We start from the raw sequence: 16,657 nt of genomic DNA on the forward strand, positions 1-16,657 counted from the left end.
AATATTTTGAACCAGATTCAAATTAGTATGTCTAATTTGTTACATTTTGAAAGTCATTTTGGTCAATTCGTTAATATAGATGTTACTTCAGCTTGAGCTAAAGTTGTTCCCTTGTTTTGCTCTGCAATCTGTGTGTTTATCTCCAATTTTAAATGCACGTCATGTTTTTACACCCACACCACTTTCAATTAATTAGAGTGAATTTCCTCATGCCAGTTTGAATCAAATGCTTTTTGAAAATCTGTGAAGCAGGAGAAAATCTTTGTTTTGATTTACGTGTTTTGATGAGGGTATGAAGGGTATAAATATGGTCTGATGTTAGATGTTTTGGTAAGAATCTAATTTGACTTTTGAAGACAAAATGTGTTCACTAAGATAATTCAGTAAAATAGCTGTTCATGATAGCACAGAATAGTTTTCTTTTGAAACAAATGCTACGCAAGTTGTAGGGATCAAATCTGTCACCATTCATATTAAAAAAAAAATATTAGTCCTTGGTTTCAGATGTCTGGGAAATATCCTACACTCAGAACTTGGTTAAAAAGCTTGAGTACAGATGTTGTGAATTTCTGTGTATTTTATCATTTCATTTAAAATACTATCGTTACTGCAATCTTTTTAGGGTTATAAGGGCCTGAATTTTTTACAATACGTTTTCTGTTATTTGGAAATGTACTGGGTTTTGGTCTTCTTTAATGGCAGATTCAAGATTTTTGAGTTGTTCATATTTCCTTGTGTTCTTCAAAGTGGTTTCTCCACATGTCACCATTTTGGATAGCCAATTCTTCTCACTGGGGTTTGTTTAGGGAGTTCAAATGTTGCCAGACATTTTTTAAATTAATAGATTCTTTCATTTCAGTCTCTGTCTCTCTATTCCATTTTCCCTATTTATATCTTTATATTTCTGTCTCTCAGTTTCTTTGTGTAAGATTGTGCGTGTAAGTGTATGATAGGCTAACAGACCCAGTCTAAGCCTGTACAAGTTTGTACAACACATTGCAATTCTTTACCTGGATAAATGTGGATCTTTTTCAGGCCTGCAGAGAAGATCTAAGAGCTTTTCTTCGTGTTTGAAATACACCATATATAATTTGGTCATAGTAGGTTTGCATGCGAGGATGTAAAGTCAAAGTGAAGATGACAATTAGAAAAATATTTTTTCACAGACATGCAGGCACACATATAAACACATACAGGCACACAAACAGAACCAAAACCACACAAGATTACATTTGAATGTGAGCCTGTATGGCTTTGAGGCTGACTATGAATTGATGAAACAACAGGTTTGAAGTGATATGACCTTGTTCTCAATGGTGAATTTGCAAAACACTAGTTCTAAACCTTCAATTTTAAAAGGCTAAATGTTCTTGTTTCTCATAGCATAGTGGTCAATTGGGGCAGAATTGTCGAAGTGCAACTTGCTGGTCAAAGCGATTATGTCCGATTTACAAACGCTGTATTGGCAAACTAAAATTGCTGACAAAGCTGTAAATGATCCAATACTTCTTCATGAAAGCATCCTTAAGGGTTAGGGTTTTAAATCAGCAGGATACTCCCACTCCCCCATCACCAGCCCCCATTATCCACCACTATCCTCTTACCTCTGCCCCATTCCTCGACAGACTCCTTTTCCCTCTAAGCCATCCCTGGACCCCCCCTCACTCTCCCTTCTTTCAAGTCCATCCTGAAGAGACAAAATGTACCCTGTCGACTACAGACCTGTAGCACTCACCTCGGGCATCAGGAAGTACCTGTTGTGCCGGCCCACCCTACTCATTCTCTATGTCCTCAAATAGCCCAACCACACAAGGCCATATGCAAGAATACAGTTTGGTGAGTTAAGCTCAGCATTAAACACCATTATCCCAGAGCTGTAGCACAACAAACTCATCCAGCCAATCGTATGCAACTTTATCTGCCAGTGGCAGCGTATCACTGACTTCCTAACAAATATGACACAACATGTGAGGCTAGAAAACACCTTTCAGATTTTCCATCCCTTTGTTGTTAAATGTCCAACACATCTGTCCAACTATGCTTGTTTTTGGATTACACCGCTCAGGGCAGTCTCATATCCATTGACTATGTGTCATTTGACTATAAATGGAACTGGAATCTGAAATGTATCCCTGGATGTGCATCACAACCTCAACAGTCTAGGAAGCAGGACAGCTAATGCTGATGCCCAAACTCTGACAAACCTACACAGTGTGAAAACCATGAAACAAAGCCAGTCTTCAAGCTTTATTTTGCTCTATTTGTGATATTTTACCTCGCCACACTGACTTGTTAGCTTGCTAATGTAGGTAAACAGGCCTGGCATTTTTATAGGTGATAAAGATCAGATTCAGTGTTTGCACATACAGCACTAAGTTATGTGAATTTATTCACTATTTAAACAAATATTTTGTCAATATGTGCCCACCTTTTCATGATTGGGTCAGGAAACTGGCCTATTCTGTTTGCATTCTGTGCACTGTCTATTGCTGGCAGCACCTGTTCAACATGACAGAGTCTTGGCATTTGTAAATATGTAGTTGACAAACAATTCTAATGGAACATTCTGTTAATAAAACAATAACACATGTTTTGACTGACTGGTAAAAGAGCTCACAATGTAGAGAGCCAAGCATATTGCAATTGCTGCAGATTGTGGCTAGGTTTCATTATCATGTTCTATTTTCTATGTAGAATTACATGTACTGTGTTTTACTGTTTCCTACCATTCTACACATTATGAATGGAAGAGAAGATTTTGCTGTGGGGTCAAGGAAAGATTTGGGAATTATTTATTCACTTATTTCCCATAATTCCCAAATTATCCTTGGGGTGGAAATACATTTTAGCAAGTCAAATATGATATAGAAGTAAAGAAAGCAATGGGGAGGCCGTGATGACTATATCAGTTTACAAAGCTGGTTGATAGAGCTACACTAATGACTAATAACCAATCTAAAATTGTATTGAACAAAGAAGTGTAAATATTCTAACTATGTTTTGGGGCGACAGGAAAGCCTAGCAGTTGGGCCAGTAAAGGTCACAAGCTCTAACCCCTGTGCTGACAAGATGAAATCCGTTTTCATTCTGTCCTGAAACATTACCATAGTTTTGAATGCAAAACCATATCTGTCATGAAAAAAAATATGTAAACAATATTTTGTGATGGAGCACCACACAGTCCATCACTGCTGGTTTGCAAAGTAGTGTCTCTCTATTTTGCAGTCTGTAAATAATTGACATACTGACATCACATTTCAGTCTTACAAAAGTTTCTAAAACAATAATCGACAGACAAGGCAAATGCATCCCACACACATGCGCGTGCACACAAACTAGGGAAACACTGACTAAAGAGAACTCATGAAGTATGAGTCAAAAATGGACAAAAAGACGTGGTACAGCCATGGTTTCACTGCGCACAGTATCAGTACAAAGATCATTTGTTAGCACACCATTTCCACCTCCCAAACAAGTTTCACATGGGAAAATAAAACAGGTCAATGATCTTGGACAGTGGCCTTCGGTGTTCCTGCTCAAGAAAAAAGCGCTTATAGAGTTCAGGTGACAGTTTGAAAGTAGAACCGTGCTTGTGAGATGAGTTGACCATTTAACCAAGGAGTAAGTTCATCATAGTCAACAAGGGTCCCATTAGAATACATCTTAACAAATGTCAGCATTTCTATCTCTTCCGAGGCTTTAGACAGCAGTAAAATAGACTAGAATTGATTAAAAGCACAGAGTGGTCTAACGCTAAGGTGACACACACACACACACACACACAAAGGGGAAAGTATTTCAATTTCCACATACCGTGTAGATGTACAATGAAGGAAATGTAGGGTTGGAGGATTCATTGCTTAAACAATTTGTACCACATCATACATGATCAATGCTAGCTGAAATGTATTTATTAATAACCAAGACACCCTTGCACACACATCATTATCACTTTAGCCATATCCTCTTTTCAATAAAACATCACAATACGCTACAGCTAGCTCTGCCAAACCAATAATACCTTAATCTCTTTTCAATAGATTGTTAGTTCAATGTTTCATTTGGTGTCATTTATTTATTTTTACTTATTGAACCATTTAGCAAAGAAATTTAGATGACACTGATTAAATGATAATAATAACATCCACCATTACGGATGTGAGATTTCTCACTAAAGAAATCTAAAGAAATTGCCTCATAGAAATTACTTAATGAGGAAAAATGAACACTATAATGTATATTTGTAAAATCCCACAGAAGTGTAGAAACAAAATTGTAAGTAATCCCACTTTATGTTAACAGAACAACAAAACTTGCATCATGAATGTGATGGAAATAGACAGGCATTTTTGGGAGAAATAGAAACATTGACAAATGTCTTGGTAAAATATGAATATCCACTTTTAAATGATGGCTTGCCTGCATTAAAAAAAATAATTAAGAAAATATTTTAATGTTGGCACTGATTGTAATAATATCCATGTCTTCTATAAGTGAGGGGGCCCAGGCATATATCTTTTTAGGGGGCCCAGGATTCCTGGGGAAGGGTCTGCATTCTACTACTGAGTTGCATGATTGTTCCACCTAGCTTTCTTAAAATGAATGCACTAATTATAAGTCCTCTGCATAACAGCATCTGCCAAATGACTAAAATGCAAATGTTAAGGTGTGAGCTGAGATGGATATGGCATTTACCTACAAAATAACTTAAATAAGTTGGTACCAGTGAGTCAGGCATTGTTCACGTAACAAGTGCCAGTTAACCAGAGTGTAAAGGTCACAGTAATGAGTGTTGGGGGGGCTTAGGTTACAAAGCTGTTGTAAATTCCATCAAATGTATAATGGAGCATTTTAGTAGCAAGCCCATGGACTACATCACCATAGTGGAGAATTGGCAGCATGGACATGTTTGACAGGGTACACAGCAGCATGGACATGTTTGACAGGGTACACAGCAGCATGGACATGTTTGACAGGGTACACAGCAGCATGGACATGTTTGACAGGGTACACAGCAGCATGGACATGTTTGACAGGGTACACAGCAGCATGGACATGTTTGACAGGGTACACAGCAGCATGGACATGTTTGACAGGGTACACAGCAGCATGGACATGTTTGACAGGGTACACAGCAGCATGGGAACTACAGGGTACACAGCAGCATGGACATGTTTGACAGGGTACACAGCAGCATGGACATGTTTGACAGGGTACACAGCAGCATGGGAACTACAGGGTACACAGCAGCATGGACATGTTTGACAGGGTACACAGCAGCATGGGAACTACAGGGTACACACCTTGCTGTGGACCTACAAAGCAATTCTGATTTAACTTTAGACTGAAGGTGGGTGATATGAGTAGTGAATGAGAGTGAGCAGTCAAGACATATACAAAGATCTTTGCAGATATTGACATTCTCTAACTATAACAAATTCACAATAGCTGATGTTCTGACTTGTAGTTGTGATGATAATAGTAACACATTATTTTACCAGAACTAGCAGTGAGTCAAGTTCCTTCCGAAGCAGAATATCTGATAACAAGCACCCTAAAAGACAAGTTCAGTAATTTGCTTTATGACGAGTAAGCTATACTTCACTGATCTGAAATCATGATCAACTGATGTTTACTGAAACACACACACACAAACACACAAACACACACTAACCCAACCTAACACACACTAACACACACTAACACACACTAACACACACTAACACACACTAACACATAGTGATGTGTACAGAAACATTTATGCTGCAAAAATGTATTGATGGAGCTAAATGTGTTCAAAAGATCTACATGAACAACTGGAAGCTTAAGAGTTGTTATTGTGCTCCTCAAACTATGATAATTACAAACAAATAGTTAAAACATATTTAACAACTCCTTGAATGCAACACACAAGCAACATTCTGTCACTTAACGTGATGTTTTATTGAAAACGACCTGTTGGCAAAACAAAAGCAAATCAAATAAACTGGAGAACAAATTGAATTGAGGAATTTTGATGAAGTCTTTCCGCAATTCTCTCTGGGTATCCCTGACAAACGTGCTTCCTTTAACTACTGCAGGAAACGAAGCCTTGTAATAATAATTAACAATAATAATATCAATTTTGTCAGTTTTGTCAGTGGGTATGAGTTGGGGACTGCTGACCTGCCTTAAAGGAGTAATCCACCCAAAACCAGAGATTTCAATTATATACATATTTCTGTTGGATAAAGAAAGTATATTGTTAGACTATATTTTGTCATGACGATATAGTGTTCTACTATGCTCATACCATAAACTGGATGATTTGGCAATCTGGAGTGTAAATAGGGCTGCCACAATTATGACATTCTAGTTGATTATAAATTGTCACACAAATAATTATGTAAATAATTATAAAACTAGTGCTGTCAAACGATTAAAATAATTACGATTAATCGCATAATCTTCTGTAGTTCCATCCATCCATCTTCTTCCGCTTATCCGGGGCCGGGTCGCGGGGGCAGCAGTCTAAGCAGGGATGCCCAGACTTCCCTCTCCCCAGACCCTTCCTCTAGCTCTTCCGGGGGGACACCGAGGCGTTCCCAGGCCAGCCGGGAGACATAGTCCCTCCAGCGTGTCCTAGGTCTTCCCCGGGGTCTCTTCCCAGTGGGACGGGACCGGAACACCTTCCCAGGAAGGCGTTCCGGAGGCATCCGAAAAAGATGCCCAAGCCACCTCAGCTGACCCCTCTCGATGTGGAGGAGCAGCGGCTCTACTCTGAGCTCCTCCCGGGTGACCGAGCTTCTCACCCTATCTCTAAGGGATCGCCCGGCCACCCTGCGGAGAAAGCTCATTTCGGCCGCCTGTATCCGGGATCTTGTCCTTTCGGTCATGACCCAAAGCTCATGACCATAGGTGAGAGTAGGAACGTAGATTGACTGGTAAATCGAGAGCTTCGCCTTGCGGCTCAACTCTTTCTTCACCACGACAGACCGATACATCGACTGCATTACTGCAGAAGCTGCACCGATCCGTCTGTCAATCTCCCGTTCCATCCTTCCCTCACTCGTGAACAAGACCCCTAGATACTTAAACTCCTCCACTTGAGGCAGGCACTCTCCACCAACCTGAAGTGGGCAAGCCACCCTTTTCCGACTGAGGACCATGGCTTCGGATTTGGAGGTACTGATTTTCATCCCCACTGCTTCACACTCGGCTGCAAACCGTCCCAGTGCATGCTGAAGGTCCTGGTTAGAAGGGGCCAACACGACAACATCATCTGCAAAGAGCAGAGACGAAATTGTGTGGTCCCCAAACCTGACACCCTCCGGCCCCTGGCTGCGCCTAGAAATTCTGTCCATAAAAATTACGAACAGAACCGGTGACAAAGGGCAGCCCTGCCAGAGTCCAACATGCACTGGGAACAAGTCTGACTTACTGCCGGCAATGCGGACCAAGCTCCTGCTTCGGTTGTACAGGGACCTGACAGCCCTTAGCAAAGGACCCAGGACCCCATATTCCCCAAGCACCCTCCATAAGATGCCGCGAGGGACACAGTCGAATGCCTTCTCCAAATCCACAAAACACATGTGGATTGGTTGGGCAAACTCCCATGAACCCTCCAACACCCCGTAGAGGGTATAGAGCTGGTCCAGTGTTCCACGTCCCGGACGAAAACCACACTGTTCCTCCTGAATCCGAGGTTCTACTATCGGCCGTATTCTCCTCTCCAGAACCCTGGCATAGACTTTCCCGGGGAGGCTGAGAAGTGTGATCCCCCTATAGTTGGAACACACCCTCCGGTTCCCCTTCTTAAAAAGAGGGACCACCACCCCGGTCTGCCATCCCAGAGGCACTGTCCCCGACCGCCACGCGATGTTGCACAGGCGTGTCAACCAAGACAGCCCCACAACATCCAGAGACTTGAGGTACTCAGGGCGGATCTCATCCACCCCCGGTGCCTTGCCACCGAGGAGTTTCTTGACCACCTCTGTGACTTCAGCCCGGGTGATGGACGAGTCCACCTCTGAGCCCTCATCCTCTGCTTCCTCAATGGAAGACGTGTCAGCGGGATTGAGGAGATCCTCGAAGTACTCCTTCCACCGCCCGACGACATCCTCAGTTGAGGTCAACAGCTGCCCACCTCTACTGTAAACAGCGTTGGTAGGGCACTGTTTCCCTCTCCTGAGGCGCCGGATGGTTTGCCAGAATCTCTTCGAGGCCAGCCGATAGTCATTCTCCATGGCCTCACCGAACTCCTCCCAGGCCCGAGTTTTTGCCTCCACAACCACCCGGGCTGCAGCCCGCTTGGCCTGTCGGTACCCGTCAGCTGCCTCATGAGTCTCACAAGCCAACCAGGCCTGATAGGACTCCTTCTTCAGCTTGACGGCATCCCTTACTTCCGGTGTCCACCACCGGGTTCGGGGATTGCCGCCTCGACAGGCACCGGAGACCTTACGGCCACAGCTCCGAGCGGCCGCTTCAACAATGGCGGTGGAGAACATGGTCCACTCGGACTCAATATCTCCAACCTCCCTCGGGATCCAGTCGAAACTCTGCCGGAGGTGGGAGTTAAAGATCTCTCTGACAGGAGACTCAGCCAGACGTTCCCAGCAGACCCTTACAGTACGCTTGGGCCTGCCGAGTCTGTCCAGCTTCCTCCCCCGCCATCGGATCCAACTCACCACCAGGTGGTGATCAGTTGACAGCTCCGCCCCTCTCTTCACCCGAGTGTCCAAGACATACGGCCGCAGGTCAGATGAAACGACAACAAAGTCGATCATCGACCTGCGGCCTAGGGTGTCCTGGTGCCACGTGCACTGATGGACACCCTTATGCTTGAACATGGTGTTCGTTATGGACAAACTGTGACTAGCACAGAAGTCCAATAAGTGAACACCACTCGGGTTCAGATCCGGGGGGCCGTTCCTCCCAATCACGCCCCTCCAGGTGTCACTGTCGTTGCCCACGTGGGCGTTGAAGTCCCCCAATAGAACAATAGAGTCCCCAGTCGGAGCACTTTCCAGCACCCCTCCCAGAGACTCCAAGAAGGTCGGGTACTCTGCACTGCCATTCGGCCCGTAGGCACAAACAACAGTGAGAGACCTATCCCCGACCCGTAGGCGCAGGGAAACGACCCTCTCGTTCACCGGGGTAAACTCCAACACATGGCGGCAGAGCTGGGGAGCTATGAGCAAACCCACACCAGCCCGCCGCCTCTCACCATGGGCAACTCCAGAGTGGTGAAGAGTCCATCCTCTCTCAAGGAGTGTGGTTCCAGAGCCCAAGCCGTGTGTAGAGGTGATCCCGATTACCTCTAATCGGAACCTCTCAACCTCACGCACCATCTTCTGTAGTTAATTGCGATTAATTGCACATTTAAAATGTGTTCAAATTTTGCACTTAATAAACACCCTTTCTCTTTAAAAAGCATTGCATTCTAGTAAAGACGCCTGTAAACATTTGATTTCCTGAAATATGGTTAGCCACAACCAAATACTTTTATCTCTATTAAATAATTCCCAAATTCAACCAAATGCATAAGGTTTGACTACTTGAAAAGGCAATGGCATAAGGTAGTAATGGTGGCTAGAGATGTTATATACAAACATTAAAGCAGGGGACATTTGTAATAATTGCAAAGCACAGTTGTTTGTTAATTCCACTACGAGAATATGCATTGGTGGAAACATTCCTACTTAGCTAAATAATGACAACTTACCATGCTACAAGCAAAGCGTTAGCAGGTGGATTCATGCAACAGAGCTAGGAGAGCCATGGCTAGAATTCTCGTTTGATAGGTTTTTGGAGTGAGACTCGGGTGCAGAATGCAAGAAGGGATATTCCCATTTCCTCACATCCATTGTATTAAAATGATGGATGTGTAGCCTACTAACATTTTTAGGATGTTGTTGTCAAACTAGTGCAGAGTAAACACGATTCATGACATGAATGCCAAGTCCCCAATGATATATTGAAAAATATGCCTGTGAAGCGCTCAGGTCAAGCCAACCGCCAAAAAAATTTAGCGGTGCAACCCTGTCAGCACCCGCTAAACTGTTACTGGATGACGCTGAGGCTAAAAAATTTAAAATACGTTTGCGGCAAATAAATAAATAAATTGAAGGCGTTAAGTATTTTTAATTAATCACACATATTAACATGTTAACTTTGAAAGCCCTAAAAAATACTCTTGGCGGATCCGGAGATGATTCTTAAGATTTGTGGTGTTTGCGCTTTTGAGCACCACCTTTCTGGAGCAAATCCAGCAATTTGCCTCCTCCAAATGATTGTGCTTATAAACCAAAATGCACCCAGAGCAGTGCAGTGGTGTTCAGCTTTGGAACTACTACTAAATCAATCTTGTTAACGATCTTATTCAAAGTTTAATATGCAATAATACAACATACATTTCCATTCACAAAATGTTACGCAGTATTTAATTAGGAAATACAGCTGGAAATTACAAAAAACCTTATTAGCAAAAATGATTTTGTCGATCAGAGTTGATGCAACATATAAGCGACTGAAATGCATTTGTCTATTAAATAATAATGTTGCGAAATTACATAATGGTGCATTAGTGCAAAACAATTTTAAACTAGGTTTAAACATATTAAAGTAAATATTTCAGTAAATGATCTGCATCTCTAACTTTCCGCAGAGCTGTTAAACACTTCTGCTGATGGAAACAGACATAATCCACATGATAATTGTTGAGACCTTTCTAACATTGGTCTAAAAACACATTATTCAGATTGGAAAAGTGATTTTGGAAATAATCGCAATCAGGCAATTATGTAATAATTCCGACAGCCCTAAGTGTAAATAATTGTTTGAAAAGAGACATGACATACAATAGCAATTGATGGTGGATAATAACTCCTTTAAGCAATATAGATAATCAGGTCTGATTCAATATCAGGCTTCCCCTTTGCCCTGTCTGGATTGCAAAGACACAGAAAAGCCAACACTGACACTAAAAACAAATGCCAAATCAGTAAGAGCAAGAACACAGCCTAGTTCAGCCGGACCGCAATATAAAGTGTTGCCACCTCGAGATTGGGTCGCCCACATACCTGGGTCGCCCACATACAGTTAAACTGACTAAGTTTACCTCCACCACAAATAGCGTCTGTGTATGCTGTTTGCCACTGGCCATTTTAACAGCGTATTAGTAATAATATTTACCGGTATCTACTAACTTACTGGAGTAGTCATGAGAATTGAGCAATTGCTAGCGAGTCTGCCAAAGCTATTTCATTTCATGGCATAAGAACGTATTTTATTTCTTTCATGGCAAAACAACACTTTTTCTTTCATTCGTGAATGACATTTATACACTCACTATCAATAAAGGCGACGATAACTAACTTTTTCATCAAGTGAAAAGACGACAATCGTGGAATCTACCAGAAATAATTAATAAATATCGCTGCTCTCAATAGATTTGAACTAGGGTCTTCCACATAAGAGGCACATGTATTTAACCACTATGCCACAGCATTACACGTTTCATCACTCTCTAGACACCATTGAGGATTGTGTTAAACTGACTATCGTTTCTTATTAAGTTTACCTCCACCATAGCGTCTATGAACTGCATTACTTTTGCCACTGGCCGTTTTAACCGCTTATTAGCCAGTAATAGGCTTACTAGTATCTACTAACTTCCTAGGAATAATCATAAGAATTGAGCAATTGCTAGCAAGACTGAAGATGAAACAGTCGCAATATAACCGTATACAGTTTCAGTTAAGGCTTACTATAACGTAACTACTGTATGTTAAGCCAGCAAATGTGTTTGTCTATCCTGACCGGCGCATGCACAGATGCGTACTTCGCATCCACCAGAAACAGTCGTAGTATAACCGTAAAGTGTTTTATTTCAGGCTTACTATAATGTAGATACTAACGGTTTTAGCCAGCAAAGTTTTAGTCTATATGGAATCATTCATAATGCATACTTCGCTTCGCCTGTGAGGAGATACGAACTCGGGACCTATAGTCCAAGTCCGCTTCTCTAACCACTACGCTATTTAACAAGGGGTAGTCAGTCTTACGCGGCCCGGCATAAAGGATACACTATCACTTTTAGATTTTGCTTTAGAATGCCTTTTAAGTTTCAAAAAACTTCCAATTAGCACAACATCACTTTCATTACATTGACCTACCACTAAGTCTCCTTTGGCAGAATGTTGCCTCAGATATGCACTAAAAAATGCAGCAGCTGCTTTATACAGTATGAATTAAGCATATCCACTTTCACTGGATTAAAGCACTTAATAGGACCTAGAAATTCAAAAAACCAAGGAGGATCTTGAATTCAGCACAAGAAATAAAACGTATCAACAACAAATTCAATGGTTCCTAAAGCTGTCAGACATTTGAACAGCCTTTCGTTGGACAGAGCATACCACTCAGCGAGCAATTAGAAGTAAACTACTAGTGATTGGAGGCTAGCCTACAGATGAACTGTATAGCAAGGAGGGCATGCTGTCATGGTCATCCTTTTGTACGTTCATTCAATTTAAATGGCAGACAGAATTGCAAGTCAAAGATTTTAGGAAGCTATTGTGGTTCTCTACTTTTATTTTTCTTTCTTTTTTCTTTCGAATGGAGGTTAACTTGACTTGAAATGTAATTGACTCAAATGCTAATAAACCCAAACGCTGATAAACACGGGCCAAAAAGCAATGTGAGAACACAAATCAAATTTTGATTGAAATACACAACATTTCTATAAGAGATGTAATCATTTAAAGCTGTGAGAAAGAGTGAAAAAAAATTGTTTCCTGTTAAACTGATGCACAATCAATTCAACTGAGGTTGAAGCAAAATATACTGATATAAGCATTCAGACACCTTTACTTTCTCCACATATTGTTGTGTTAGAAACTTCATTTATAATAGATTAATACCTTTTTTGCCATAAATCTAAGCACAAAACACCCATAATGACAAAATAATTACTTTGTGCCAATTCATTGAAAATATTAAACATTTTATGTACACATCATGTATTCCAAGCTTCCTTGTAGATCCTTGGATGGGCAGTGTCAGTGAACTGTGATCTTCATGTCTCCCCAGAGATTTTCAATAGGGTTCAGGTCCAGGCCTTGGCTGACTCACACAAGGACATTCACAGACCTGTCCTGCGGCTACTCTGGTGTTGGCTGTGTGCTTTGTTTCGTGCAGTAAGCCCAATCTCCTCCTCCAGCCTGAGGTCCTTTATGCTCTGGAACAGGTTTGAGGACCTCAATGTATTTGTCTCCATTAATTATTCCTTCAATCCTGACAAGTCTCCCAGTCCCTCTTGAGGAGAAGCAACCCTTTAGCAAGATGCTCCCACCACTATTAGTCAATTGATGAGAGGTCCCTTGTTTTCACCAGACGTAGAACTTGGCACTAAGGGCTAATAGTTTGAATCCTTTACGCGGCTTGTCATATGCCTTTTTCTCAAGAGCGGCTTCCATCTAGTCCCTCTGTGACCATTGGTTTCTTTGTGACCTTCATTACTAAGGCCCTTCCTGCCTGGTTACTTAGTTTGGTAGGACGACCAGCTCTAGGAACAGTCTTGGTGATTTCAATCTTTTTACAAGGATGGAGACCATTGTGTTCTCGGGAACTTTCTATGCTTTTGCACACTTTTTATTACCTTCCCAAGATCAATGCCTTGACCCAATTCTCGTGGTTCCACAGATAGTTCCATGAACTTCATTGCTTGATTTCTGCCCTAACATGCAATGTGAAGTGTGGGTCCTTATATAGACAGGTCGGCCTCCTAAATCATGTCCATTCAATTGAATCTGCACCAGCTGGAATACAATCAAGTTCTAGAAACATCTCAAAGATTATCACAGGATACATCTGAGCTCTCTTTGTAGTGTCATGGCAAAGGGTCTGAATACTTATGTACATGATATATTTTAGTTTTTTCCTTTTCATTTAACTGACACTTTGTTATTATGGGGTACTGTGTGTAGATTCAGTTCAAGTTACCCTAAAGAAGCCAAACGTCCTACAACAGCCAAAACACAAACATATTAAGCCATCTGCTTGGCTCCTTTTTCCACTACTAGACACATTGGCCCTCATTTATCAAAAGTGCGTACACCAAATTTCCAGCGTACACCTGGCGTACACCCACAACCACGGTGACTTTGAGATTTATCAATATGGACGTTGGCGTACGGCACTCTCAAATCCTACGCCAGCTCAGGAGGTGGTGTACGCACGTTTTGAGTTAGTGCGGAAATGCGCATGTTGAGTTATATGTTCTCATTATTTATGTTATATTATGTTGTTTAATTATGATACTGACTGTTGTATACCCAAAATTGTGCAAGAGTTAATTGTGCGCATGTGTGAAGAGACGGGACTTTTATTTTGACCTGTCTCAAGTAAAAAATGTGTAGCCGTATACTCAGCCCCTGCTGCAGTTCCCTCGTGCACTGATGTTATGCCAGTGCAGAGATGTAAACTGAAAATAAAACAGTATTAATAGTTATATTTGGAGTGATCTTTGGTGGATGGATGACAACAAAATACTGCACATGGACATGGCGGAGAGAAATGAAACCTTAACAGCGCAGAAAAGAAAATCCTAACGCACTGACAAACTAAAAGATGTGATATATTATGACCTACTGTAAAAAAAAAAAAATAACATAATTACAAACTTCAGTGTTTATTTTTGTGCAACATGGACTTCAAGGTTTCATTTGTGTGACTTTACCAAAGCATTTGACTTGTATGTATTCCTTCAGATGCGAGCCTGTGCGCTTTACATGACGTTTCAGGGTTAGGCCCGGCAGTTGCGCATGGACTGGGTTCAGTAATAAAAGGCTTTGAATTACCAAAATATAATTCAGACTGACAAAATAATAAAAATGACATTCTTCTTCTTTTAGACAATAATAGAAATAATAATAATAACGACATTCTTCTTCTAAATAACAATAAACGTCATTGATAAATATGAATTACATGAAATAATAAGACGAATATTACAAATTGTCATGCAGTTATTAATGTGAATGAATGGTACTCCACATCACATCATCATCTTTTATTCCGCTTTTTAAACTGCCAAATGAAACAATTTTATTTCTTTCTACCTCCCTGGTGATCGTCTCAATCTCCACGTCAGAGAAGTTTCTCTTTTTTGCCGTCTTCCGTGTGTCCATGGCGTAAAATGAGGGCCTGGGGGAAGCGGAGACTTGAATATATAGGGGCGTGTTATTCTAATGACGATCGTTTTCATCCGCGGCATTTATCAAGGGAAGGTATTGCGTACACCTGGATTTTAAAGGTACGCACAGTTTCATAAATCAGGCGATGAGAGGAGTGTAAGCAAAATCTTACGCCAACATATACGCCCGTTTCTACGCAAGAATGATAAATGAGGGCCATTATCACCAGAATTAAAACAGGCTCCTCTGAAAACCACGTTTGTAAATGTGTGCTGTTGATGGGAACACCTGTGCTAAGTGAATGAGAAGACTTAGGCCAAAGACAACCCAAATAGAGCACCTGTTTCAGAAGAAGCGTGACCTCTCTTTCAAAGGTGCAAGAGACAGTGACCTTTCACTTCGGGGGGCACAACATTTTTTATCTTACCACTAAGAGGTCTTCTAAACAGCACATGTTTCCTTTTAAAACCAATCCACAAAGCAGCTAAGACCAACTTTTACTAAGAGAAAGGTTGACCCTGCTGCTATAGATGATGTCCTCTTGATTACTGCAAACTTTTCCCAGATTTAGGAGCTGGTTTTAGCACTAAAATTCTTTGTGAAATACACTTAGACCAAAAATGTAGGAGTCCTAAAGTTAGGACAAACACACCAATTATTTTTTAAGAGTTGCTCCTAATCAAGCAAGTTTGGAGCTACTTTTAGCCTTAAGATGTTTTGTGAAAATTGGCCCCTGGTTTTCTATGGAGATAATAACATGAAAGAAGTGACATGTCAGACATTGATATTAGCATGACAATCAAAGGCAAATCCAATTATTTCCACATACTAACTGGAGAAGACACACCAATTGGTTTTGAAGCACAGGGAGCAAATAACCATCCAAATGAACAGTACAAACAATGCTCAAATTGGTGCCACAGGTAAAGAAAATAAGGAAGAAACTAACTTTTCTCCAAAGTATCTCCTCCAGAACTCCGCCGCATCTGCTTTGGTAATGCGAAACGTGTCTCCCTGGAACTGGCCCCCAGGAAAGATGGCCTTGATCTCGGCTAGCATGTGGCTAAAGATGAGCGAAAGCTTGGTCAGGTTCCGTCTGTTAGTAGAGACAGAACGAGAGATCAGTAAACTCAGTAACATAATAACATGTTTTTTCATTTGAAAATCTGGCAGGCTGTGGTGAACAGGAGGCCAAGGTTGAACCCTGGTCAGTCACACATATGGTACAATCATGATTAAATGCTAATTACCCAAACTTTCGTGGTTGTCTACTAGGTAGCAACACTTCAATGGCACTGAATACATATTACAAAAAAAGAAAATACCAGAAAGTGCTTTGTTTCTTCATAACCTCTCTGAAAATACCCCACACAGAAGTATAATATATTGACATATCTTTCGAAAACATATTTTTTATATGTGACACATATTTAAACATATACTAATATGCATTATATGTATTACTAATGCATTGCCATATA

The 16,657-nt window shown here is 41.2% G+C and overlaps 1 protein-coding gene across 3 annotated transcripts in view; it reads right to left on the minus strand.

Annotated features, from left to right (window-relative positions):
* cblb (Cbl proto-oncogene B, E3 ubiquitin protein ligase) overlaps window positions 1-16,657 on the minus strand; it is a 124,141-nt gene that overhangs the window by 67,769 nt on the left and 39,715 nt on the right. For all 3 annotated transcript variants that reach the window (XM_010901758.5, XM_010901759.5, XM_010901757.5), the window contains exon 4: window positions 16,126-16,272. In XM_010901758.5, coding sequence (XP_010900060.2) covers window positions 16,126-16,272 — 147 coding nt within the window. The remainder of the gene's footprint in view (window positions 1-16,125; window positions 16,273-16,657) is intronic.

The sequence above is a fragment of the Esox lucius genome, chromosome 7 (genome assembly GCF_011004845.1).
Source record: "Esox lucius isolate fEsoLuc1 chromosome 7, fEsoLuc1.pri, whole genome shotgun sequence".
Taxonomy (NCBI): domain Eukaryota; kingdom Metazoa; phylum Chordata; class Actinopteri; order Esociformes; family Esocidae; genus Esox; species Esox lucius.